This window comes from Falco biarmicus, chromosome Z, assembly GCF_023638135.1.
Source record: "Falco biarmicus isolate bFalBia1 chromosome Z, bFalBia1.pri, whole genome shotgun sequence".
In the NCBI taxonomy this organism is placed as follows: domain Eukaryota; kingdom Metazoa; phylum Chordata; class Aves; order Falconiformes; family Falconidae; genus Falco; species Falco biarmicus.
In genome coordinates, this window is record NC_079311.1 from 57,045,266 (window position 1) to 57,070,744 (window position 25,479).

The 25,479-nt window shown below is 39.6% G+C and overlaps 1 protein-coding gene across 3 annotated transcripts in view; it reads right to left on the minus strand.

Moving 5' to 3' along the window:
* Positions 1-1,305: 1,305 nt before the first annotated feature.
* DOCK8 (dedicator of cytokinesis 8) overlaps positions 1,306-25,479 on the minus strand; it is a 94,523-nt gene continuing 70,349 nt past the window's right edge. For all 3 annotated transcript variants that reach the window (XM_056323953.1, XM_056323955.1, XM_056323954.1), the window contains 17 exons: positions 25,286-25,421; positions 24,605-24,692; positions 21,987-22,083; positions 20,589-20,723; positions 18,404-18,556; positions 17,174-17,332; positions 16,326-16,426; positions 15,678-15,870; positions 10,462-10,605; positions 9,413-9,544; positions 8,541-8,675; positions 7,919-8,008; positions 7,245-7,481; positions 6,471-6,614; positions 5,315-5,421; positions 4,283-4,450; positions 1,306-3,675 (listed from right to left, as the gene is read on the minus strand). In XM_056323953.1, the coding sequence (XP_056179928.1) occupies positions 3,612-3,675; positions 4,283-4,450; positions 5,315-5,421; positions 6,471-6,614; positions 7,245-7,481; positions 7,919-8,008; positions 8,541-8,675; positions 9,413-9,544; positions 10,462-10,605; positions 15,678-15,870; positions 16,326-16,426; positions 17,174-17,332; positions 18,404-18,556; positions 20,589-20,723; positions 21,987-22,083; positions 24,605-24,692; positions 25,286-25,421 (2,283 nt within the window). In that variant the 3' untranslated portion in view covers positions 1,306-3,611. The remainder of the gene's footprint in view (positions 3,676-4,282; positions 4,451-5,314; positions 5,422-6,470; positions 6,615-7,244; positions 7,482-7,918; positions 8,009-8,540; positions 8,676-9,412; positions 9,545-10,461; positions 10,606-15,677; positions 15,871-16,325; positions 16,427-17,173; positions 17,333-18,403; positions 18,557-20,588; positions 20,724-21,986; positions 22,084-24,604; positions 24,693-25,285; positions 25,422-25,479) is intronic.

Sequence of the window (25,479 nt, forward strand, 5' to 3'; positions counted from 1 at the left end):
TAATAAGCATTGCTTTGAGAGATGATAACAGCTTAAAGAGTCCTAGCTGGCTCTGTGTCAGGCTGTCTGCTAAGCTTTAATTCCTGTTTCTGAAATACCTGAGATGATGATACTTCAAACAGACAAAAAGGAAAAACAAAAAAAGGAGTTAAAATGTTAACTTTCATTTTCCCAAGTCTTCAGATTGGTAGGAAACCTAACAAGGAAGTACTCAGCTTCCAGAAATAGGTCATGTAACCCAGATCTTCCAGTTGTGACAGCACTGCAGTTCTCTTTACCTGGCCTGAGTGTGGCTACAACTACTCATGGTTGTGCCTGTTCAGTCCATCACCTGCTGAAGCCTTGAATGTATGATTTTTTTCATGCAGTATGAAAGGCATGCTCCCTTTATGGCTGCTGTTCTGCAACCTGGGAAATCTAGCATTAGACTTGCCCACGCAGGATCAGTAGTGCTAACTAAAAGCACCCACTTTGACTGTTCAAATGCATTCAAAACATGCTGACAGGTTAATTTATACTTCTGGGCACTACTGTTGGTCCTTATACATGTCCTTATACATGCATGTTGGCTGAATGCTGGCAGATGTGCAAGTGTGTGCTCACACCTGATTTGGATCAGTTGCGCTCTGCCGGGCGATGGGGCTGTGTGCAGACTTGATGCTGCTGCTCACAGCCTGCCGCTGCACAGTGCAGTGGGACGGGGTACTGCTGGGGTGGCAACAAGAGACACTCGTGCTGTACTAAAGGATTCCATCCCCAAAATCAGCACATGCTCGCTGACGGTAAATGCAACAAGTGAGCTATGGTGAACTCCCAGCCAAGACACCCACCAGAATCTCTAGACCAGGGTGGGGTAGTTCTGTGCCTCATGTAGTTCTGTGCCTCACTTGCTGGTTCACCTGTGACAGCCTTAGTAGTTTAATCCTGGACCTAACTAGTGCAGACACACACAACTCTTTCTAGTCTTGCATCACCTAGGTGGCGTGTCATTCAAGAATCAGGCATGTTTCTGCTCTACACCTATACACCAGAGGAAAAAAGGAGGTCACTACTGTCGCTGAGCTTCCCATTGCCATTTTTCATGGAAACTGAATGAAAAAAGAAGTTAGGAAGGAAGTTGTTGCCCGTTACCCCTGCAACAGACACAATTTATCCTAGAGACAGATCAACACCTCCTCTGCCTAAATCTTTGTATTTTCTGCTGAATTATGCTTCTACAGGGAAAGCTTGTTCCTATTGACATTTTCTTTCCAGATGGATTCTATTGAGGTATAAGATGTAACACAAAGGTACTTCTGAACAAGCTGTGTCAAACAGTCACTTTATTGCAAAATGAGTATCATAAGGTAGAATATTTATTTTGCATAGTTCAGCTCTTGAAAGAAATGTACAAAATGTTTCATTTGTAAAAGGGACAACATGAGCTACAAACTGAGGGCAAGACTGGCCAGCTGGCTGAGGGGTGCTCAGCTTGTAAAGTGTGAGTGAAAGGTCCTTCAGCATTCATATCATCCTAAATATTTTTTCAGTTCAGGGATCATGCAACATGAAACACTTAATTACTTTTACCTAGCATATTGTACACCTGTAGGTTGGGTTGTTTTTTTTTGTTGCTGTTTTGTTTGTTTATCTGAGGTTTCTATTATTTAGGCTGTAAAGGATAAGCATCTTGTAAACAATGAAGTTGGATTATGGGGCTGATAGACCACAGTATTCTGACCTTCCCAACAAGTTGTTAAAAATAGGGGTGAGGTTCTGATGGGCAGAGATCTTACAGCTTCAAGGCTTTGGGAAATCGATCGCCTTTTCAACTTAGAACTGTTTCAAAGCAGCTTGAAAACAGAGAAGCCACTCCATGGAGGCATCTTTTGCTTTGAGCTGTTTATAGGATTTGCTAAGTACTTTGGATGCATTCACTTCAAAATCACAGAGTACATATTCCTGATCATTGCATTTAACAATACTATGAGTGAGGAGGGAAATGCTTTCTTACACTTCAAGTGTGGTTTATGTGTAGGGTTTATTTCACCTCTTTCCACAACTCATCTTGTTTGCTCATCTCTGTGAATCTTCTACACAGCACATTCAAAATTTGACTCTATCAGATATCAACAAAGTGCTGGGAAAATTCCTATTATCAAATGGCAAGGCTGCAGATGACTATACAAATTCAAAATGTTTTCACTAAAAGCAGCAGCCTCAACCTCTCTTACAGTCTGGAGTAAAGAGGCTTTGCATTTAGAAACACATGACATCAACTCTGAGAAAGTTCAGTGTAATTTTCTAAAATGAAATACGAAAGAAAAACTTAATTCCACCAGTTATTTAATTTTAACTTTAAATTCTGTGTTTGGGCAAATGGGATTGGCTACTTTAATCAGCATTAAACTATAACTTCCAAAAACCTGAAAGATGGAGGGAAGGAAGTAATACCGAGGGATGCTTTCATGGATCTTTGTTGCAAAATACAAATGTTAAGTGGTAAGCATGGTCACAATACAAATTCTGGCCCTGCCATTGCTTCACTAAATGAGTTCCAAAGTTCTAATCTCTCTCTATATGTATCTCGACATCCTAATCTCCAAAATTGTAATAGCGTTTCCTTACTTCAGAGAAGTGCTGTAAAGATACTTCAGTAAAATGTTTGCTTAGGGCTCAGAAAATACTAAGCATTAAGTATTATGAATTATGTGCTAATTTATCTTCAGCTGCAGTAAAGCCTAAGTGAAGTGCCTTTTTGGAAATCCTCACTGTGCACGTATGTAGTTAATTTTGGATAAGGTTATCTACATAAAAGCATTGTATAGTAAAAGAACCACTCATAGCTTAGCATCTTCTCTTTAAACTATTACTTGCTAGCTCTGCTAAACATGACACTGATTATTAAAAAATCCAACTGCACATCAAGTAGTAGTCCCTATACTTAGAAAAAAAATTAGAAGATCTATAAGAATTATTTATTGCTACTTCTTGCTTTCCAAGCTTTGGTTGAGAAAACTTGTGCAGAACTCTCCCTGCAGTTAAGGACCATGATACAAACTGGTGACAGAAACTGATAGAGGCAATTACTCTTTCCTACAGCTCCAGCTTAAGAAACATTGAACAGGGACCATGTCCCTCCTTATTAAGACAGCATTTAAGCATGTGATTAACTTGCAGAGTGTGCTCCATTGCCAAAAGCACATGGATAAATGCTGTCTTGGGAAAGGACCACATATATAGACATAATTTGCCAATGTGCCTTAGACACATTATCTGGCTTCACATAACACCTCAACCAAACCACAGAGTTCTGTGTCTGTTAGCTAGTGTGACTGATCTCATGCCACTGACCATTCTAATGGTCCACCTCTCCACGTTATGTGATTATTTTGCGATATATGCAAAAGTATCTAAACAGCACCCTCTTCCTTCCCAAGCCCTCATGAAATGTGGTTGATTAGAAGTCATCCTCCAGTTTTCATTCAGTGATCCTGTGTAAATGCTTTTCCGCATGCTGTCCAAAAAGCTCACATGTTGTCTTGTGGGAGATTTATGATTTCATAGGTGTTGAATATCCCATCATTTCTGGCTTGCAGCATGAAGCTCTTCCTTGGCCAAAGCAGCTAGTCCTAGGTGCTTTGTGAAGAAGTCTGGGCATCATATTTCCTAAAACTGTGGTTACGAAAAGATTCCCTGTAATGAAATGAATCCATAAATAAAGTTGGCAAATGAAAAAGAATCCAAGAAATACTTGCCTTTTGGAAAGGAGCAGCTGAAAAATCATGAATTGAAACATATTACGTGTTGGCAAGTCAGAGGCATATTCCTTTTTCTGCTCCCACCCCACACTGGACACAGTGGTTTTGTGAAGAAGCATATATTCATAAGTAAAGAACATAAGTTAAGACTTTTCTGTCTCAGTCATGGGAGTAAATCAGATTATGTTATCTGAGAGTGAAAGGAACACTCTTACTTCATACTAGCTAACAACACACGGTGCCGTGTATTCAAAACAAACACATACCTGTTATACCTCCTTTCTGGCTTCAAATGTTGAAGAGATGGAAAGTTGTTTCTCATATCTTTTCATTTATGACATAAATTCCCTACCCCAGGAATGACCAGCTTGAGAAACACAGTTAATGCTACATTCAGCTCCAGGGGAAGACAACAGACTTCTTTAATCAAGCATGAAGTTGGCAGTGTATATTTATGGCCTGGTTTTAGCTGCCATTAAAACTGCCTTTCTTCCTTGCATTTTTTTGCATAGCTACAACAGATAACCCCGCCCTACTTGTACCTTGTGCTATGGACTTTCACTACAGGTTTGTACAGCTCTGGGATCTTCCTCTCAATCATGGGCCTAAGGTTCTCTTTCAGCTTTGCGTAGTTCTTTCTGAGCTCTGTCTGATATTCCCTCTGGTCAGCAGTAATAAGGCGCTTGTTCTTCTCTACTGCTTCACCACACCTAGGCAAAAGGAGAGAACAAAAAGCATAACATGTATCCCCTACTTCTGTTAAACTCATTAACTTGTGTTAGGTGATCTGAATGGCCAAGGATCCAGCTCCTCTGGGCTAGGTGTTCCTCCGATAATCTGTCAAGCCCCAATTGATAATGAACTAACAGGAAACCTCTGTCTTTTCCAAGTACACAAATAGAGGTGATAATTTTCAGACATTAGAAATGCATGAGGGAGCCAATAAAAAACAAATCTAATGACTGCAGAATACCGAGCTACCTGCCTACTTACTATAAACAGATACAGTGACAATAGCAGAGCAGAGGCTGTGTCTTCTGTGTAAGGCTCACTTTTATTTAACTCAAACTTACCCTTCAGCAATTATGCTTTGTTTGGATTAAGGAGATTAATATCTTGCTATGTGAATATGCTTGTTAAGATTTTACAAGCATATCTCAAGCAAAGGCCATATGTGTCTACCGCCACCAATGTGTCTGCTTGACGGATAGGGTCAAACATTTTCTTATGAACAGCTTACTACATATAAACGTCATTTTATCAAAAATAAAATCAAGGCAACAGTCTGAAATGCTTGATTTCTGTAAACTATCAAGAGAAAAAACCAAAAATAATAATTTCTATATAATTAGTTTGAAGTGTTAAAATATGCTCCCACTTGGGATGCAAAGCCTACCAAAGCATTGACCATGAAGCAGAGATAACAAGTCTGGACCAAGCATCTAAAGCATGAGATGCTAGGATTCATGATGCTAACTTGCATAATTAAATACATAGTCACATTATCGTGCATTATCGCGATTGTTTGCTTTATTGATACAATTCAGCATTCGATTTTTTTTTTTTTTACTGACCTCATTATAAACTCTTTGAAGCACAACCTCAGCTTATTGTGATGTCGATAAAGTTTGGGGTCTGCTGGAATTTCAGCCAGGAACACTTGTGCTACCTCTAGCGGTCCCTTATAGAAATAACACAGAAATATGTCAAAACCACCTGCTTAGACTGAAAACAGACCACACGTCTGGTAAAGCTGTTTGTTATTTCATGACTGGAATTATAAAAGAAAACTTATGCACAGTCACCATAACAGTATGGGGTTTTGCCCCTATCCCCGCCTCACCCCCCACCCCCCTTCCCCCACCCTGGTTTTTCCTTTGGCAAGCAGAGTTTTGCCCACCATATTTTGTCCTCTCCTGTTTTTATTTCTCCTCCAGCCTCACAAAAAAGGGAGCAGACATGTTCTACTAAGCCGAGAGGAGCTGGGATAGTTCTACTGCCAAACTAGCTTACATGAGAGAAACACAGCTGCTATGTGTGGCATTACAGGACCCCAAGGGAGTTAAATAAGACCAGCACTGAAAAGGACCACTCTTTCCAAAGCTTACAACATGTTACTTTAGACTAGAGGCTTTGCCTGATGAAGAACCTGGAGAAACTGAGAGTATTGAGGCTTTCATCAAAGAAACCAGACTCTGTGAAATTGTGGATAATGCCAAGTTTTCTCCCAGTTACGTCTTCATTCTTAGTTGTAAAAATTTTTTGAATTGCCTTTTTTGTTACCAGGCATATTTATATTTTAATTATTGCACCCCTGCTTTCTTTTGGGGCATTCAGGTGTTGACTTCATGTATTTTCCATGAAATTGTGAGTTTGTGGTGGTCCCACAGAATAATTGTTATTTTTATTCCCATTTCCCAAGGGTACACCTGGAGTGAACAAAATGGGTGAGGTGGCTAGCGTGCTAGAAATGCAAAATCCTTGGATTTCACCAGGATTCTGAGTTTCTGTACCTACAACCAAAACAGCGCTTCCACAAGCCATTTTAATGAAAGCATACCTAATGAACACTACACAATGATTGAATATCAAGGGATGAAGTTTAAGTTCACATTGTGACTGATTGTGTCTGGCTAGATGTACTTCCAGTGCAAGAGATGAGAGTGAAAAGGAAAGCACAATGAGGAAAGTATGCACAAACTCTTCATATGGTTTATTTGGATCCCTTACCTGATTTACAGTAGCTCCAACTGAGCCCTGCAAAACCATCTGGAGCATTTTGGCATCTGGTGGTTCTTGGTTGGTGGCTGCAGTTAGTTCCTGTGTTTTTTTCCGCATATCTTCAATAGCAACTTCAATTGGGGTTAAAATGAACTAATACAAATGGAAGAAAAGATGCTTCATTACCTGAATCATGCATGCAGTTGACCTGTTCTAAATCTGGCAATACCACTATCATTCTCCCATGCCAAAACCAGTACTTGTGAAACCCAGAAGACTGTTAATCTAAATGTCGTCTTAGTAGATGGTGCAACTGATCCAAAGCTCTCTGACATCACTCCCAAGAATAGGATGTGGATCTGATTCCCTGTTTGTAAAAATTCATTATTATTCTAAGTTACTGTCTTTATGTCAGAAATGGTTTTGCACTTTCTACTTTTACAAAGCTTCCCTGTCTCTAAACCAGCTCTGAGCCCAGTTTAGTTATTTGACTGTACTTTACCAGCTAAAAGTACAGCCCTAAACAGAGCTTCACACATCCTCCTATACGGCATTACAACTAAGAGGTCAAAAGAAGAATATACACTTGCTCTCCACTTTTCTCCATAGCAAATACCCATCTTGCATTTGTCTACACATTCCATCCGATTCCTATTTATGAGAGTAACATGTCTCAGAAATTCAGCCTTCTTTTTTCTGCCAAGGATAGAATTTGAAAATCTTCCCACCCACAGACTCCTTTCATCCCCTGAGAAATTAGATCTGTCCTCAAAACTCAATTACCTCTTCTTTTTGGATGACATTAATTCTAGTTTTGATGTAGGGGAAAGCATGCATTGTGGTTAGGATGGTGTTCCTTTTGTATTGCTCACTAAGTTCTCCTCTGGGGCGCCCATCCATCGTGAAAGGCGTAGTGTACATGAACCGACAGAGGTTGAAGTTCTTCTCAAAATAGGTTACCCTGTCTTTCATCTCATACTCATCAAAATATGGCTCCACAAAAGTAATTTGTATGTATGCCTGAGAAAGGAGGTAAGAACCATTACAGTACTTTACAATGCGAGAAGTGTAAAAGGAATAGCACATGTAAAATATCTCATAGTTCACGCTGGCTAAGCATGGGAGAGCACAGAGCTGCACACTTCAGGGTTCCTTCTCTTCTCCAGAGCTGACAAAACTTACCTCTGGGAAGGGCCCAGCTTGACTCTGAGTATCAGAGCCAGAGCAGAGACTCGAGGTCAGAACTCCTAATTTCCACACTCTGTGACAAACTACCAAACTAAGCCTTTCAAAGAGGGTTTAAGAACATCCCTGGGCCCAGAGATACAGCCCAGATTCTATTTTTTTTTAAATTTTTTTGTGTCTTAATGTTTGAGCACAGAAGTTTCAAAGGGATCTCCTTCTCTTCCCTTCTCTTCTGTGACAAAGCACTCAACGCTCTCAAGTACTTTCCCTACCTTACTGGGATCCAGCTTTCTTTTGTCAACAGGAGCAGAGTCCTTAATCACTTCCACAGCATCCTCCCCAAAACACTGGCCATAAAATCCCTGGAAAGGAAACAGAGTTATCCCAGAGTGGTTTTAGTCCTTATTACAATGTTAATGAGCTGTATGCCTGTAGGAGAAAGGAGTAACCATGACAATTTCTGGGGTTTGTACAGTCGGTATACTGCTTCATGAACCACAGCTGACCAGGGTAAGGCACCTTCCAACAAAGATCAGTGTGAGTTGCTCACAAAAAAGCAGAACTCAAGGTAAAGTGATCAGAAGGGAACGCTCCAGTTCCATGATAAAGCTGAAAAGATACCAAAGCAAATATCTGGCATGCTCAGACCGAGTAATTCAATATATTACAGGCCTGCCCATAAAAGACATGGCCTCAAGAGAATGGATCACTTTCATCATTATGCTGTAAAAAGGGCTATAATGGAAAGGATACACACAAAGGAAATAATCTACGGCACAAATAATTTTGTTACTGATTTTTATATAGCAATAATACTGTTAGAACTGTGTAGGTTCATTAGAAAGTATAATGTAACATTGGAGATCATGCTAACACAATGTTTTTTTTCTTTACCTCTAACCTGTGAGAAATCTCAGGAAGTTTGGTAATTGCAGGCTCCTTATAAACAAATTCCTGCTCATCCAAGTCCCCAAATTTGGATCCATAGAAACCAACACGGAAGTAAGTTCCAAACATTCGCTTTTGACCCTAATTGATAAAAACAAAGAGGAAATTTAAAATAATTTTTTATGTCAGTGCTGTGGTATTTGGATACCTTCTTTTCTGAACTCATGTATAAGAAAAGTCACTGATCCTACATTTTCCCTATTTCAGAGCCAGTTCTATATCATCAGTGCTGTTGGATTAGAAGCATGTATTCATGAAAGAAGGCATACAAATTAAGGGGACATTTAAATGAAATCTAACTTAAAATTAACCTAATTATGAAGTAGCTTTTGCAAAACAAAATGACTTACTATTTTTTAACTCCATTGGATACATGTTAACAAAATGAAAATTTAGTTATGAAAATTGGTAAGAATTTGAAAGCATCTAGGCTCAACAGTAAGATTCTTCTGGAGAAAGAGAAGGAAAGGGCAGGATAAGTGCTGAGAATTTAGCCAGGTTTTTGTATTTCTTCTGTTTTATAATTGAAAACACTAGTTAATTGACAATAAAGTTATTTTTCTTAAATAGATGTGGCCAGAGTTCGACCTGTTCAGCTGTTTTTCTGTAACTCTAAACCAGTTTTGTAGTCATCTCTGCTTTTTGCTACAGAGAGGATAGAGCCTCTTTTCACTGTGGACTACCCTTTGCAGGTAGGTCAAAGCAGATGGAAACTTTTATTAGAAAAAGGAAATGGCTCTATTTTGCATGAACAGTTTTATTATCACCAGTCTTAAACAAACAGTGCAACCCAGTAATGCATCTTGTCTCACAAGTACCTTATTAATAATGCTGTCAAAGGCCTTTTGTAGCTTGCAGTGTGTCAAAGTAAGCTTCCTGAAGTCTCGATGGGCTTCCAATATGGGGATGACAATTTTGTACACCTCATTCACAGTTTCATACAATCCTCCCTTGGGGAAAAAAGAAAAAAAAAAAAAAGAAGAAATTAAATGAATCCTGTCACACTCTGAAAAGAAACTCAATCTCCATTCATGGCCTGGATGAAAAGGGGCTTTATGGGACTCATCTTTTAATAGTAGACAGGTACTTCTGAGCTGCAGACAACTAACTGGATCTAATTTGGATCTTGGATCTGTTGAGCTCTTAAGCCCAAATTCCAGTGCATAGGAATACACTGTTTTTTAACTCCATTGTTAAACAATAACAAAAACAAATATGCAAGTTTTTACTTAGGGGCTAGAAGAGTTAGAAATTCAGGTGAGCAGAAGGAAATGGATTTGTTTAGCATGTGTGGTTCGGGGCAAACAGAGCTGTATCTGGACAAAAGGAACCCAAGCTATATCTTCAGAGATGCTAGATCATATATCCTCTTTAGCTCTACAGCAATATGACGAGCTACTTGAGTATTGACATCATGACTTTTTACATGGTAAGTGCAGACAGATGGGTGGTGGTATAGATGAGGCTGGTGGTTGTATGCTGTGTGAAGGCACAGGAGTAACTCTTACATGCTTTCTAAAATCTATAGTTAAAACAAGATCTTCTTCTTAAATGTACTATCTCATGAAAATACCAAACAAAATCTTGATTTGTGCCTGGAACAATCACTTTCTGTTGATGCTGTAGTTAGCACAGTAGAGGTGGATATACGGCTGAGCTAGGCTACCTGAAAAGCCTACCTTAGGCAACCTGGCTGCGGCAGGGCTGGGTCAGCCATTAAATGTGTCTCTGCCTCTCGTTTGCAGTGGGGCAGGTCTGTGAAGCCTGGTCTAGCTGTAAGACTATTTCCTCATGCGCAGGAAAATAAGCTATGGAACTGGCCCTGAGAGCCCAATTCCATCTTCTGGTGATTTTGGTCCTCACTCACCGTGCTGAAGAGCTCTGCTGCTTGTTCCAGCAGCCCTACCAGGCCACTTTCTGAGAAATACCTCCCAGAACATATACCATCTTCATCTGGAGACAAAACATCATCTGAAACAGCAGATTCCTCCAGCACATTGGATGAAATGTTCTAAAATACATCAGAACAGAGATATCAGAAACCCAGATCAATAGTCTATCATAAAGATTGAAGCAGAAACAGTTTCAACATAGTTACATGACAGTAAGAAGAACGAGATTATACAAGTGAAGCCAGGGGATACACTGGGCTAAATACCATTTAGAATGGAATTCCATTAAATTCCATTGAGAAATGGATATAACATCATAAATCCATTGAGAATTAAATTCTATTAAGAAGCAAACACAACATCATAAATCTCTGCAGATGGCAAATCAGGAGTTTCACTACAAGAACCGTAAACTTTCTTTCTTGCATCAGGTTTAAGACACAGACTCCTGTAGGTTGCAAAATGTCCCCTCTCTGGTGCTGGATCTTGATGGGAGCTGCCATGAGCTCAATCTCCACCCTGCAGGGGTCACAACCAATGTGCCCATCCTGCTGCTGGCACCTGGGTGTGAGAAATTCCAAGCTGCACCCTGGACCTCCTGCCACCTGCTTGAACAAGTTGAACTTTCAAGTTGTTGATTTGACTTTTGCAAGCAGAGGAGGAGGACATAGACCATATTGCTGTAAAACCTGCAATAACTGAATGCTGCTTCTCATTTCAGCCTCTGTCATATTACACCTTGATCCTGCAGAATTTACTCAGCTACTTGTAAAGTTACTTATCTTATTATGGGTTTAAATAAAACTAGCTAAAGTACACAGTGTCAGTCACTCTTCGAGATTCTAGACCATGAAATAACATGACTATAGTTCTTCAGGATCCCTTTGAATAAATGACACTGGAGAGAGTCAACACGAAAAATTTTATAATATACAGAAATACATGTAAATGAACATTAAAATATGTGTTCATACAGTATGGAACTAGCATATGTAACTTTCAACAGCATTCAATTTGCTAGTAATTAAAAGGAATTAAATTAGTGTCATACTGTCTCACTTCAGCAGAAACTGGCAATGACAATCTGTCTGCATGCAGGATAGATGCCAGCTGGCTAGCTAGTCAAGTCCTTAAAGACATCTTTATAAAACGGCAGAGACACTGAGGGCTATTACTATTGATCAGATTTCAGATAAAGAATTGGCATCACTCATCACTAGCAACATGGGACTTTCCCCCTTGGGTTTTGTGGATTTATTTATTTCTCCATGGGTGAAATTTACTCCAACCATGCTGCCCTCAGAGTGCCTAATCTGCCCATCACGTCAGCTCCACTGGAAGGGTGAGCACAAAGCTCAGGACAGCATTTGCCAAGCTGAGAATATGTTTGAATTTCATCCAGAGGGAAAATTGCAGCATGTTTTAGCACACCCATACCACTTGTTACCTACCAGTCTCATTGAAGATAGTGACTTCAACCAGATTTAACCTCCCTGGCACACACCTAGGGCAACTCATTCAACCCCTACTGCAGCTCAATGTCTGGTTTTCCCTTTCTGTAATAGTAGCCATGAAGGACTATTTTCATGGAATGTCATGTAGCCTTTGGTGGCTTTTTTTGTTTTGGTAGCAAAAGGGAAAGAGTCCAGAGGAGTGAAAATGTCCAGAGAGTGATTTATTTATGAAAGTAACCAAGAAAGTCACAGACACCAATTATCTTTTCTTTGCCTTTAAACCCGTAATAATTAATGTCAGGCATCTATTACCATGTTTTACAGTCCATACACTCTTGTAGGAGAGAGCCTTCATGACATACTGGTGCTTGCAGGACCTTTTGCAAAGTGGACATGCCTCACCCACCTTTTGCCTTGATGTACCTTTATATTGAAGAATATTATATGTCCCTTGTATAATAAAGACAATTCATAAATTACCATGTATATCATCCACTATTATTTTGGACCTCACAGGGATGGTTTTCTCTAAGGAAAAGAAACACTTGCGTAAACTCAAGGGGCTCTACTATGATCCCCAGCTTTTATCCCCGTGTTAGATAAGGCTAGGGTAGCCTGCAAGCTAGATCCCCAAAACCACACAGTTGAATTAGCCTACCGCTGAGCCTGGGCTATTTAGCCCTGTGCCTTAGCAGGTAGACACACACACTAAGTCCTTGTCTGTGGTAATATGAAGTGGCTTTAAAGTCAGTCCATACACAATTCATACTCTAAGTCCACCTTATCACTTGCAAAGGAGATTTAGTCTAAACACAAATGAAGCTCAAAGGGAATTTCACCAAAAGTGATCCTGTTCTGATTTTGAGGGATAGTTTTGATTGCACAGAGGGAAGCATGTACCGTTTTGTGTGGCACAGTATAAGGAAAAGTGTTACTCTACTAACAATCAGTTTTCTGGACACTAACAGAGTCACTGCAGAAGACCCATGATTTAATACTTTGCTGCCCCATTTTACTCATCTGTAAAAAGGAGATAGCACTTCTGCTCATCCAGAAGAATCTTTTTTTATACACATTATTATCACCCTCAATTCCACAACTAAATATATATCACCAATATTAGTTAAATTAATATCTGAGCTAAATGAAGAAATGGACACAGAAAGAATCAGTGAGTGAGATCTGGAAATCCAGGTAAAGCCAATATAGTTTGAGTAGTATTTCTCTCTTAGCAAGGTCATCGAAACAAGATCTTCATAGGTGCTGCAGAATACAAACCTGTTTGTAAAGAATGGGAGCTCTTCTCTTGAAAGGCTTTGTAAAAATGCAAGTGTTATTATAGTTAATTATCATTATTAAGCAAAATGAAATCCAAAATTATACTGTCAGATAAAAAGTTGTGTAATTTGGCTTCTGGTCATGAAGGCATTTTATTACCTCTCTCCTATGGAGCAACTGTTCCTTGGGCAAACACGTATCTACAAAAGCATTTTGATGAGAGAGATTGACTTGTTACCTTTAAACTTCCAAGTTTTTGTTTGTCTAGTGCCTTGTAGAATAGACTTCAGTTCTCTAAAATAACTGGAAACATATCTATTCATGGCAATCTGCATAATCTCGGAGCAATGGAAGGAGGAATCACATTAGGGTCAAGTGTGTGAGATTACAAGCATTCAAGGCAGCCTGGCAGCAGGATGACTTTTGCAAGGGAATGCAGATTTCACCTATATCTAAATGATTATAGTATGTAATGAGTAGGGAGAAAAGAAGAAAATAGAAGTAATGAATGGAAGCTAGATGTTAGAAAGTATACAAAACTGGTAAGGGATGCAAAATGGGAGAAGTATAAATCTATGGCCAGAAGTTTAGCCAGTAAAGAGATTATATACAGCTATACACAGTAAAGGAATTTAAGAATAATACTAGTCAATCACCTGATTGCTAGGGTGAAATTGCAACACTACCACCCAACGTACTGAATTCAGTGCAAAATGACAAGTAGATCAATCATGTTCACATTTATTATTCTGAAGGAAAAAACCAAACCCAGATGATATGGTTGTATCAAGGGATGATGACTGTACCAACTACTAGTGTTAGGCATTTCAAAATCATCTGGACCATAAAACGTGCTCCTCAACAGTTTAAAAGAGCTAAGCAAACCGGTATTCAGGCAATGAATACTGAGTTGCCATATGTTTTAGAAAACTGGGGAAGTTTCAGAGGAGGAAATATGCTTTGTGGCCATATTTTTTTAAAAGTAAACAAGATGAGCAGGTAGTGGTAGGTTTATCAGTTCGCACCCAGGACAAATTGGTGGAAATACTGATACAGAATTTTACTAAAGAAAAAACTAAAGGTATTGTAATTAAGTCTGAATCAACACCAGACTACAGAAACCTGATACTTTTAAAGAGATTACAATCTCATAAAGGCAATAATGCCCAAACAGTAGATATCTATACAACATCTGAGTTGATTCTGCAAAACATTTCCACTAATTAGCTGGAATGTCTCATAATCATTGCAGCAAACACTCTGTAAATGAACAATGGTACTTACTGATCTTAGAGAATAATGATAAAGGAGTAATCAACACATGGGAATATTTCAGGGGTTCAGCATTCCTATTTTTAATAATGTGTGAAAACAGAGTGGGATGTGCTGATCCCCTCTCTCCGGTGACCAGCGATAGGACACAAGGAAATGGAATGAAACTGTGTCAGGGGAAGGTCAGATTGGACATTAGGAAGAGGTTCTTCACTGAGAGGGCGGTTGGTCACTGGAACAGGCTCCCCTAGAGAAGTAGTCATGGCACCAAGCCTGTCAGAGTTCAAGGAGCATCTAGACAGTGCTCTCAGTGATATGGTTTAGTTTTAGGTAGCTGTGCAAGGAGCAGTGAGTTGGACTTGATGATGCTTATGGATCCCTTCCAACTATGATTCTATGAAAAAAAGCCGGAAAATCACTGAATTTGCATATAAAGTCAGTTCATATAAGGGTAACCAAAAATGCATAATCTGGTAAACTATGTTTAAAACTCTGCATTTCAAAATGTTTAACTCTAACAGCAAAGAGTTATGCTTTCATCTTTGTGATGTAGAAAAGAAAGGTGAAAAACAAAATCCAAAAAAACCTCTCTGTAAAAGATCAATAACCTACCAAGTAAAGAGCTCAACAATGCCAAAAGAACCAGTGGATTCTGGAGAGATAAACAGAGAGATACTTCCTGGGCTGAAAGAACTTATGGGACATTTTTACTGGAGTTTGATGTAAATGCATATAGGTTATGGTGATTTTGTCATTTCATCAATCAAAAGGGTGTTGGTTAGTAACTGGAGGACAGTCAAAGGATTGGAGAACATGCCTAAAAGAAATGTGTAGCTCCAATTACCTAGATCATGAGAAAGCAGTTTGAAAGATGCATCTGTCACAGTTGATAAGTATCAGCCCCAGGAAAAGGCATGTGATAATAGAGGGGTTCTACTTAGCAGACAAGACATTACAGTATTCAGTTGCTAGAAGTAGAAGCTAGAGGCAGCCAGACTCTAAAGTACCAGTTTTTATCAGTAAGCATAAATCATCAGAACAATCTGCCAAGAGTGGTGATGGATGTTCCATTGTAGCTTTTCCTCCCTGTATATGCACTTCAACTCTGCTTAACATGAGAAGGAATACACACACCAGAACAGGCGATCCCAGGCTTATGCTGTCAGAGCTTGGGAGCTTTTTCTTACCTGAAAGCTGACACTGCCCACTGGGAGATAGTTTCGGTCTTCAAGCATGCTGAGGTACTCTGCCACCAGTGCTGCGGCATGGACCAGACACATGGCTGCTTCTGTGTAGCACTTCCTCTTGGTGTGCTTCTCTGCCATGTTTTGCAGCCAAGTCAGCCTCAAGTCTGGTGATGTCTGGTACCCTTTGGCAATTCTAACAACACAGGGCAGAAAGGAGGTATGAATGATAATTTCTCAGGTAACAGAAAGAACCTTTATAATTCTCCACCTGGGTTAAATGGAGGGAGACACCTCTGTCTTTATTCTGTATGATTCACTAAGCACAGGGCAAAAGAAATGGTTAGGCAGGGGTAGGCAGAACTCACAGGGACTAAGAGGAGAGTAAACCAGCTAAACCCAAGGATTTTCAATGTCCATCAGTCCCTGACTCCCATCCTTGTCCAAGTCTATGACCACCTTCCAGTGGCTCCACTGCAACATGCTTATTCCTGCAGCCTGGGCCCGCTGCCACAGATAAGCTGTGCTAAAGCAGGAATCTACACAGACAGAACAGCCAGAGGACTTTCCCACAGCTTGTCCCTAAAATGCACAGTTCTTTTGCTCACCTCACTGCAGAACTTCCTCAGTAGCAATTCTAAACAGATTCACCTGTACATGAGATCCATGAGCATCTCTGGATCTTCCTGAAATTCCCTCATTTTCACTGTATCTGACAGGATGCTGTTCAGATTACACAGCAGCTCCTCTACCTGCAGTAATACAAAGATCAACATGTATTTCTCACATTTTTATTTTTGCTTTCCAGAAAAATAACATCTGCACCAGATGATTTGTACTGAATTGCTACAAGATTCATTTTTCCAACTTTGTTCAATGCAGTGAAGAATGCTGACATAGCAAATTTTATGCACACATTTTAATTAATCAAAGTGAGCTGGAATCCTTTGATTTGTAATTTCTGAATGAAAAAAATCAAATGTGCTAATGGAGTTCAGCTTTAGTTGATTCATGATCTAAGAACACAGCAGCTGTTTTTGTAAGTCTTCAGCACAACCTGAGTTACTGTAGGATTATTAGCAGTGTCTGACAGTTGTCTGAAATGTTTTTAATTAATGTTGCTGCCACCTTATGAACTGATAAAGGCAGAGAAGTTTCCGTTATGCTACTTGTCTGAAAACATAATGAATTAAATTCCATCTTGGAAAACTCTTAAAGGGTACGGTTCCTGTTGGGGTCTAGAAGAAAATTGTACACAAAGCTAAGAGGTGATTTTCCTTTAATGTGATTTCAGTAGAAGTTCTTAAGAGTTTATTATACGGAATAATGTCCCCCACTTCTTCCCTGCATATTGTTGTGCTAGAAATAAACTCATGCAATAACCCCTGCAGCCTTACTTTCATTGCTTTGGAAGACCAAAATCTAGGACTTGCTCCAAGCACACAATTTCCTATGAGAAAACTCCTGATAAAAATCACAGATGTCATAAAAGATTTGACCTGAATGGGAAATGGAGTTGCCTTCATATCCACATCTTCTTCTGCATAGGCTAGGATGGTTCGTAAGGACCGTCGAAGGAATTCCTCATTAAACTCAGGTGATTTTCCAACCAGAGAGGCTAATGACATGGTCACCTGCATCTTCACTCTTGCAAAATTCTTTCAGAAGGAAAAACAAGAACATGAAAGAATGATGGCTGCACTGCACCATGCATATCTGTGCCTACTACATAAAACAAACCCACTTTCTCCTGCCCACACTTGAGTGGGTTAAACTCACTGCTCACACAAGTGGCCTCTGCTGTATCAAAGTGAGTCCAAAATGAGTGGTTAACCCAAAGTTCCCCAGTTCTGACATGCCTGTACTTTGGGGCAAGAATGTTCCTTGGAATACATATGCTTGCTTGAGACAAGGGCAAGTCAGAAGCACCTCTTTCACCCACTGTGCAGGCCAATGGGTGTGTAGATCAGGCCACCCACAGAGGAGAAGAGGAGGAAACAGGACTGGGAAAGCATTCTGGAAATAAATCTGGGAAGCAAAAGGCCTCTGAGGGCTTTGCCTGGTGGTGCACTACACCTTGCTTATGGTGCCTCAGAGGCACATTTTCCTTCTGCAAAGTCAACACTTTTTACATATGCAAGGCTTCTAAAGTAACAACTAGGAAACAAAACACTGCAAGATCAGATGTCCAAGGTATCCAAAATGCTAATGCATGTCCTTTTATGCTAGGACATTGTGAGCCTACATGCATAACGTACTTACTTTGCTCCATATGGGTGGTTAAGAAACAGAGTCTAATCCTGAGACCAGGAGGCCACCAAAGAATTGCCATTAATACAGGTATGCAGTAGTTCTACTGAGGCTATAGTGGCATTAGAATAGAGCTAGTCTAAGTTTAAGTAGCTCTGACACAGGAGTTAAAAAAAAAGACAAAGAGCATTGCTTATGCATTGTATAGTCCTTGCTTTCAGAGGCCTAATGTTGTTACATTTGAAGATACTTTTTCAGATGTTGCAGAAAAAGTCACATTTTCCTAAATGAAATAATGAGCAATAATTTAAACTACTTTTCTCTTACACTTCTATCACTTCTTGAGGGTCAAATATTCAAAACAGCATAACATGTGACTCTTTATCTGCAGATGTGTTCCATCTGTTATCACAACTTCAGTTTTGGTTTCAACTGATCACAAGAAAAGTTTGCACAAAACATAGTTTTTGAAATCTTACACTGGTAGAGCTGAAGCTGTATCTCATGAGAAGATAAAGAGTGGCACAGGCTTGAGTCCGTGTAGTATCTATGCTGCTGCTGCAGTGATGGAGAACTCTTTGACATAGGTCAGCACACTGTTCAACCTCCTCTTCAAACAGAAAATCTCCAAACTAAGGGAGATAGAGAAGAAAGCATTAATTACTCTTGTTTCTGGCCATTGAAACATCAATAGCTTAGTGCACAAAAATCAGAGGATTCAGACAAATGTAGAGGAATGAAGGCAGTGGGTTGATTGACATGGACAATGTGCAGGTGTAGCTTGTTCTGCTAAGCAGGTGAATAGCACTGAGGATGGTGGGATTAGGTGGCTGGGTGGAGGAGGAGCAGTGTGGGCTGGCTTCTGGAGGAAGGAGAAACAGCATGCGCAGTAGATTCTAACTCTGACCCACGGCAAAGCCTTGTTGCAGCCTGATAGCTTGCTTGTGCTGCAACAGATGAAGCCTTGAAGTTAGCAAAACCTACTTTTTATGCTTCTTTTTTTTTTTATTTATTTGGATTCCTGATAGCTTTTCTACAGAGAAGAAGGTTTGAAAGTAGCCTTTGTGTTTTGAAAGAGTGGCAGAAAGAGAGAGAATAAAAAAAATTGCTCAGAGAAAACCCAAATATTGCAAAATTTTTAGAAGTATGGAGAGTTGCTATTTTCAGAATAGCTGATGGTTGTTGAAACATGCAAACACTTCCTTAAGCATAAGGACCAGTTACTAGCTTTTTGCATCAATGCCCCACCCTTCCCCAGCCCTCCAGCATGTTCTTCCTCCCATGGTGTGCCACAAAACTTCCATTGCCCAACTTTTATGCCAGGCCCTGTTTTACACTGTCTCCACGATGCACCTAGCAGACAATAAACCCAGGGGGCAGGACACAGAAACAAACTTTCACCGTAGCCAACATGAATGTACTGGCACCATATGTACATACAAAGGACTGATAATGGTGTGCGAGCAGAACACAGGATATTATTTCTCATTTGCAGGCCCACTTCCTAGTTCTCAACCTTTCTTCACTCCATTATCTCACTGTTTTATATCTAATTTATATTATAAGCCTGCTGGCACAGAGTTCTATCATTTTTATTTGCAGAATAACGTCTATATACCTACAGTGTAATAGAAATAATTGGAATGATTGCTTCATAAAATACAGAACTGAGTCAGCTTAACTACAAGATCTATTTCAATGAGAATAAAGATTGCTTCACAAAATTCATTATTGTAATTGGAAGTTAGCTTTCAAAGATAAAGTACAATGAAAACAAAATTATGAGTTTCATAACTACTCAGATATGTGCCTTGTAATTAGGCTTTGTCAGCCAATCTACATTTAACAGCAGACAGGCATTAACTGGACAGGAGTATCCTGTTTGTCATTTGTATTTTAGAATAGTTTAGGGGAAAAAAACATTTAATGTTTTTTTTCCTTTGTAGAACTTCTTTGTAGGAGAATGGACCTTAAACAAATTTTAGAGAGTCTTCATGAAGCACCTAACCATTATGACCCATATTATAAAAAAAGTTTGGTCAAATTCTGTCCTCATACACATTTTGAAAATTTTTTTTTGATTGGTGATACAGAAATGAGAGAGATACTTGGATTTGGCTTTTTTTCAGGCACAACAAACATGAAATCTGTCAACATCTTATGATCTATTTAGGATTTTTGAACCTACCTTAGAAGCAGAAACCTAGAATGATCCCCCTGATCTCTGATGAGTTAGCTTTGATTTCTCTGCTGCCCAACTGGTTGGAAACTAGTCTTAAAGATATAATAATTTAAATTTGACTTTATGGAATCTTTGCAAGCCCTGGCATTAAGATTCCTAATTAAAATCAGAATGTATTTGAAATATAAGGGTGGAATTTTTTACCTTTTTATTAGTAAACCTATTTTTAACAGTAGACTGCTAAAACCACAAGATTATTCAGATTCAGTTATTTCATCTCATGTTGTCAATGAAATAACCTTACAACAGCTGTATTAGCCCCCTAACATCCCTATGGACAGGCATTTGTATTTACTTATGCAAAACATATTTAATGAATGCCAAAGGAAAAGTGGTAAGTGAATGCACACAGCTCTGTTCTGGAAATGCTGCTTTAATAACTTCATTGGAAGCATGTAAACAGATTTATGTCAAGAGCATACCTTAGCAATGAGTGCTCTGAGTGTAGCAAAGCAATGAGTCAGGTAAGTGGTGCTCTGATCACAGCCAAGAGAATTTACCAGGACCTTCAAAACTCCTCCCAGAAGATTGTCTCTGCACTCTGCTGCAAAGCTTGCCTACACATGGAGGAGAAAAATAAAGAACTGCATGAAGTAATTCAGCAATGAACTGGCACATAGGAACAGAAGTCCTGCTCTCTTGTCAATAAGACACATCCAGGAGTTTAGAGATTGCAGCTTTCTTAAATGTTAATATCTGCTTCGGAGGAATTTCAAAAGACTTTTTTAGTGATCAGGAAGATGCAGGGGAAGACATCTTGAACATTTCTCAACATCCACAGACCTTCCAATGCATTTTTAAGTTCAGCCAGCTTCAGCAGTGACTCTTGAAACTCCGCCCACCCTCTGTCCAGTCTTTCATGTATCTTGGATCACGAAGTGATCCTGTGGTGGGCAAGCACCATCCTTCCCCTTGCCTCCCCATGGGTAAATAGGCATACTGGTATGCTCTCATCAAACCCACAACCCAAATAGTGGGGAGACTAGGTGCTATGAGTGTCAGGCAAAAAATCAAGCCCAATACTACAGGAGTCTAGTAGTTAAATGTTTTTCTGCTAACAGGTTTTCAAGAACCAAGTTTTCTCCTTGCTATCTATGAATATGCGTGTTGCTCCAACAATAGTATTTCCATACCCATGAATTAGAAGTCTCTCTCCTAAACTGGGAAACCATGTCTAAGCAGAGACAATTGTCATGGCTCCACTGCTGTCACAGGACCTGTGAAATTTTACTGCATCTGACTCCTAAAAGTCAAGTAAGTTCTGCATATTACATTGCTCTAGAGGGGCATATCTCTTTTCAGAAGGACTCCATGCAGGTGAAAGATACTTTCCTGCACTGAGTACTTGTGGGAGTCAAAGTTAAATCCTTTTGTCTCACAAGATCATACATGCAAGTACGACAAAGGCCACCCAGGAGTCCATTTCTAAATTATTAATATCTTCAGGTACATTTCTAGCATAAATGAAGATTTTTCTTCCCTCATCCTCGCCAAACTCCAGGATCATAGTAATACAGTGGAAATGGCTTTCAACAACATCTATTGGAGACAAGGTGGTGTATTTGCCTTTCATTCACAGTAGTGCAATGCTCTACAGTGGAAGGGACTTGTGGCAACAGCATAAGGCAGGCAGCAATTTCATCTTTGGATTCATTCTTCTTAATCTTTTTTTTTTTCCTCTTCAAGATTATAAAAGTTTACAGAAGATCTTTAATTGAAACATTTTGCATGGCCTAAGAAACAAAACGAAAAATGAATCTTGCTTCCACTGGCTTCTCAGGGAGCAGTGATTGGTACCAAGCCAGGTTTGCTTTTCCTACCTGGATGATGTTCTCTTGCATATCGAGAATGATCAGGTTAGCTTCAGTTGCCAGGTTTCCACTGATCAGAGCTTCTTGGTCTAGCTCAGCTTTTGTTCTGCAAAAAGGAGTTCTAATTAAAGCACATGGTACCCCAAGAGTTAGATGACCTTCTATTTAAACAAAACCAAAATACAAATGATACCATTCTGAACAATTCTGTAAGAGCAAACAATGAAAATAGTGTTTGGATGTGTTTCTTAAGAAGAACAAAGTCAAATGAGGAGAGCTGATATCATAGAACAGAAGTCCCAAAAGGGACACCTGAAAACTAGGCCTCTGGACAGTTCACATAGATGCTTCTGCTTCCTTAACAGCAATCTGTGTAACGGCTGCTCTGCCCTCAATATCATGTTTAGTTGTTCAATAAGCTATGCAGTAATTTCGGAATGCATTGCCTGTAGCAGGACACCAAACCCCAAAAAGGAATAAAACGCAACTGATCTAACACTTCCAGAGAAAAACTAAGAACAGTAGGCTTGGTCAAAGGGGAAATTGCTTCAATGCCATAGCAGCAGTGTTTAATGTAGGCAATGTAAAATGTTGATTCTTGAGACTGTTGACAGCTAAGACACGAGGTCCAACAACTGCAGAGCCAATATAGCAATGAACCAGGCCATTTAAGAGAGGACTGAAACATTTATAAAAGACAGAAGGTGGTGGGGTAAGGCAGTGCATGATACTCTCTTAGTTGAGACTTAAGGTCTGGAACACAGCTACTCTGCAGCTGAATGGTCTAAGCATAGGTGCAGCTCCTAACAAAAAGAGATCTCTTCTATGGCAGAAACACAAAGAGGAGGCTTTATTCTTGTTCCTAAACTGCTCATAAAAGGGTTGTTGCATGGCCAGAAGCAACACCCTTATAATCACACTTCTGAGTGACTTCAAAATCTGTGACTTTTCTGCTACATTCACCTAACCTTTTCTGCCCAGTGGCCTCTTACCCCCGAAACCCCAGAAAAGTACAGAGCCATCCTTTTGGGCACAACCAGAGAATTCTGGAAGAGGGCTAGGAAAGGAAGTCAGGGCAGTTGTATGGTTATTAATTACAATGACTCAAGCAATGAAGAACAGAAGGGCCTCCCAAAAGGCTGGTGCTATAAAATCAAGCCAGGGATCACTACATTTGAGTAAGAACTGAACAAATTAAGCAAACATCAGAGCCATTTGAACCATTTCCAGCCACCATTCAGTCTTGCACGTTAACCATGCTGACTGGATCCTCTCTGACACCACACATAGCTCATAAGTGCAGTGACAATCCCAAAGCATGCTGGATTCAAGGAGAAGCAGGCTGAGTGAGGCTGAGTGGTGACATGTGCAAACCTGCTGTGCTGTGGACTGCCTGCAAACATCTTATTTATGGGACATATATACAAAAGGGATCCAAAAAGGAAGAGAGCAAAGATCTTGCATACCACAGTGGTGAACACTGGGTTAAGCAGAAAGGCCTGGACAGCATGCAAAGTTTTACTTATATAACCAGAAGTTTTATTTTAAGTAGTTTAACAGAACTACTGTAAAGTGAAATTGTAGATCTGCTGCTTGCAGACTGTTTTATTCTGATTTCAGTGAAACTGTCTGGGAGAAAGCATGTTGCTTTCAGGGCAAAATAAGAATATCCACATAGTATCTGCATCTCTTCCGATCTATCATAGAAGGTAGAACAATTATTTGTTAAAAGTTTGGATAAATTCCAAATTAACAAACTTGTGTTCAAAAATGTATGTGATAATCATGGACAAGTACTAGGATACAACAATGTAGTTGCTGTATAGCACAAGCTAGTGTTCTCACGTCACGTTCACACATGTTTAGGGATATCATGGGAGCTCACAGCAGCCAGGCTGGTGAGAGGCCACTGTCTCTGCAGGACACAGAGCGGCTCATTTAGATAGTCAAAATTTAAACAAGTATCTATGGACAAGTGATGTACCTCCTTCAGCAAGTTGCATGCTTACAGAAACTTAGCACATACTGTATGAAAATGCTGTTAGTAATCCTGAAAATACAGTTTTCCATAACCCTGCACACTGATTTGCCTACTACCACACAGTGCTGATAAGGTGAAATGTACTGAGACAACATAACTTAAAACCTGCAACAAGGAAAATATTCACTACAGAATCATTCCCCTCTACTCCTGCTGACAACTCCTCTCAATTTTCACACAGCACATCAAACCTAGCTCAACTGATTTAAGGTGGCAAATCTTACACCACAGTGCTGTATACAGTGAGGAGCCACAGCAACACCAAAATAAACGGTGTAGCAAGCTTCTGTGGAGCTGATATAACTTGTATCGACAACCAGTGTTTGCCACACTGCTAGTAAGAAAGAAAAAATGCGTGGATAACTATTTAGACTTCTCATTCAATATTTGTGATCTCTTTTTTATGTCATAGCAACAGTTGGATACTTCTGCTACATACACATTTTCTATTTCTTTCTGACAGAAGCAGGAAAGGATTGAAACTGCTGATTTTGTAGTAAAACATCTTAGGAGAAAGAACAAGAACATAAAACTCTCAAACATCTTCGTTCTAATAAAAGCAATATATATTCATTAAATGACTTACTTATCTTGTCTCTCATTTGCCTGTCGCCAGTGAGTCTGCTCCTTTCTCCAGCGCAGGTTTTCATTTTGCCCCACTGATCTGTCATTCCCTAACAGTGCAACATGTATCAGTGAGATTAAAGCAGAAGGGGACACCTGAACTCTGATAGCTCACCAAAAGAAGGAGATACATGTCTGTAGCAGTCTGTCAGAACGAAAACCATTCAACTTTACAGCCTCAGGGTCCTAGTAAAAGGACAGGACCCCATCATCTTTTTAATCTAGGATTTTTAGAACATTAGCTTGCTTAATAACTTCAAAGACCAAAACACAAAGTATTCAATTTATTAAATGAAACAACCTTTTTTGCTAAGAACAATTTGTTCTTACTGACAGTTTTGACACCATTTCTTGGCTATTGATTAAATACAAACACAATTTCTCAGAATGTCTTAACACTTCTTAGTTGGCCTTATATTCTCCACCTGAGAAGAGCTAAGTTCTAGCTACACCTTGGATAGTTTAAAAGCTAATAATATTTTTATCCACAGCCAAACCAAGAAAGGTCTGCAAGGGAAAGGACTGTGGGTAAAAAATATAAGGATGAAAATGGGGAGTGTGCATAAACTCCAACAAACTCATTTACATTTACAAACTCTTAAGATCCTCTCAAAAGACCACAAGGGAGAGGGATATGAAGTACCAGCTGGTATCCTGCAGCGCTTCATCATTTCTCCTCTGGCTCCTTCACCTCTCAGTAAAGCCTCTTCCAATCGGGCCTTAACATCTCGTGACTTCTGGAGTGCTTGGGTGCTAACTTTATCTGAGCTTTGTTTGCCCTAAAAATAAAATCAAAGCAATCAACACCAATGCCTTCATCTCTGAACATGAGTCCAA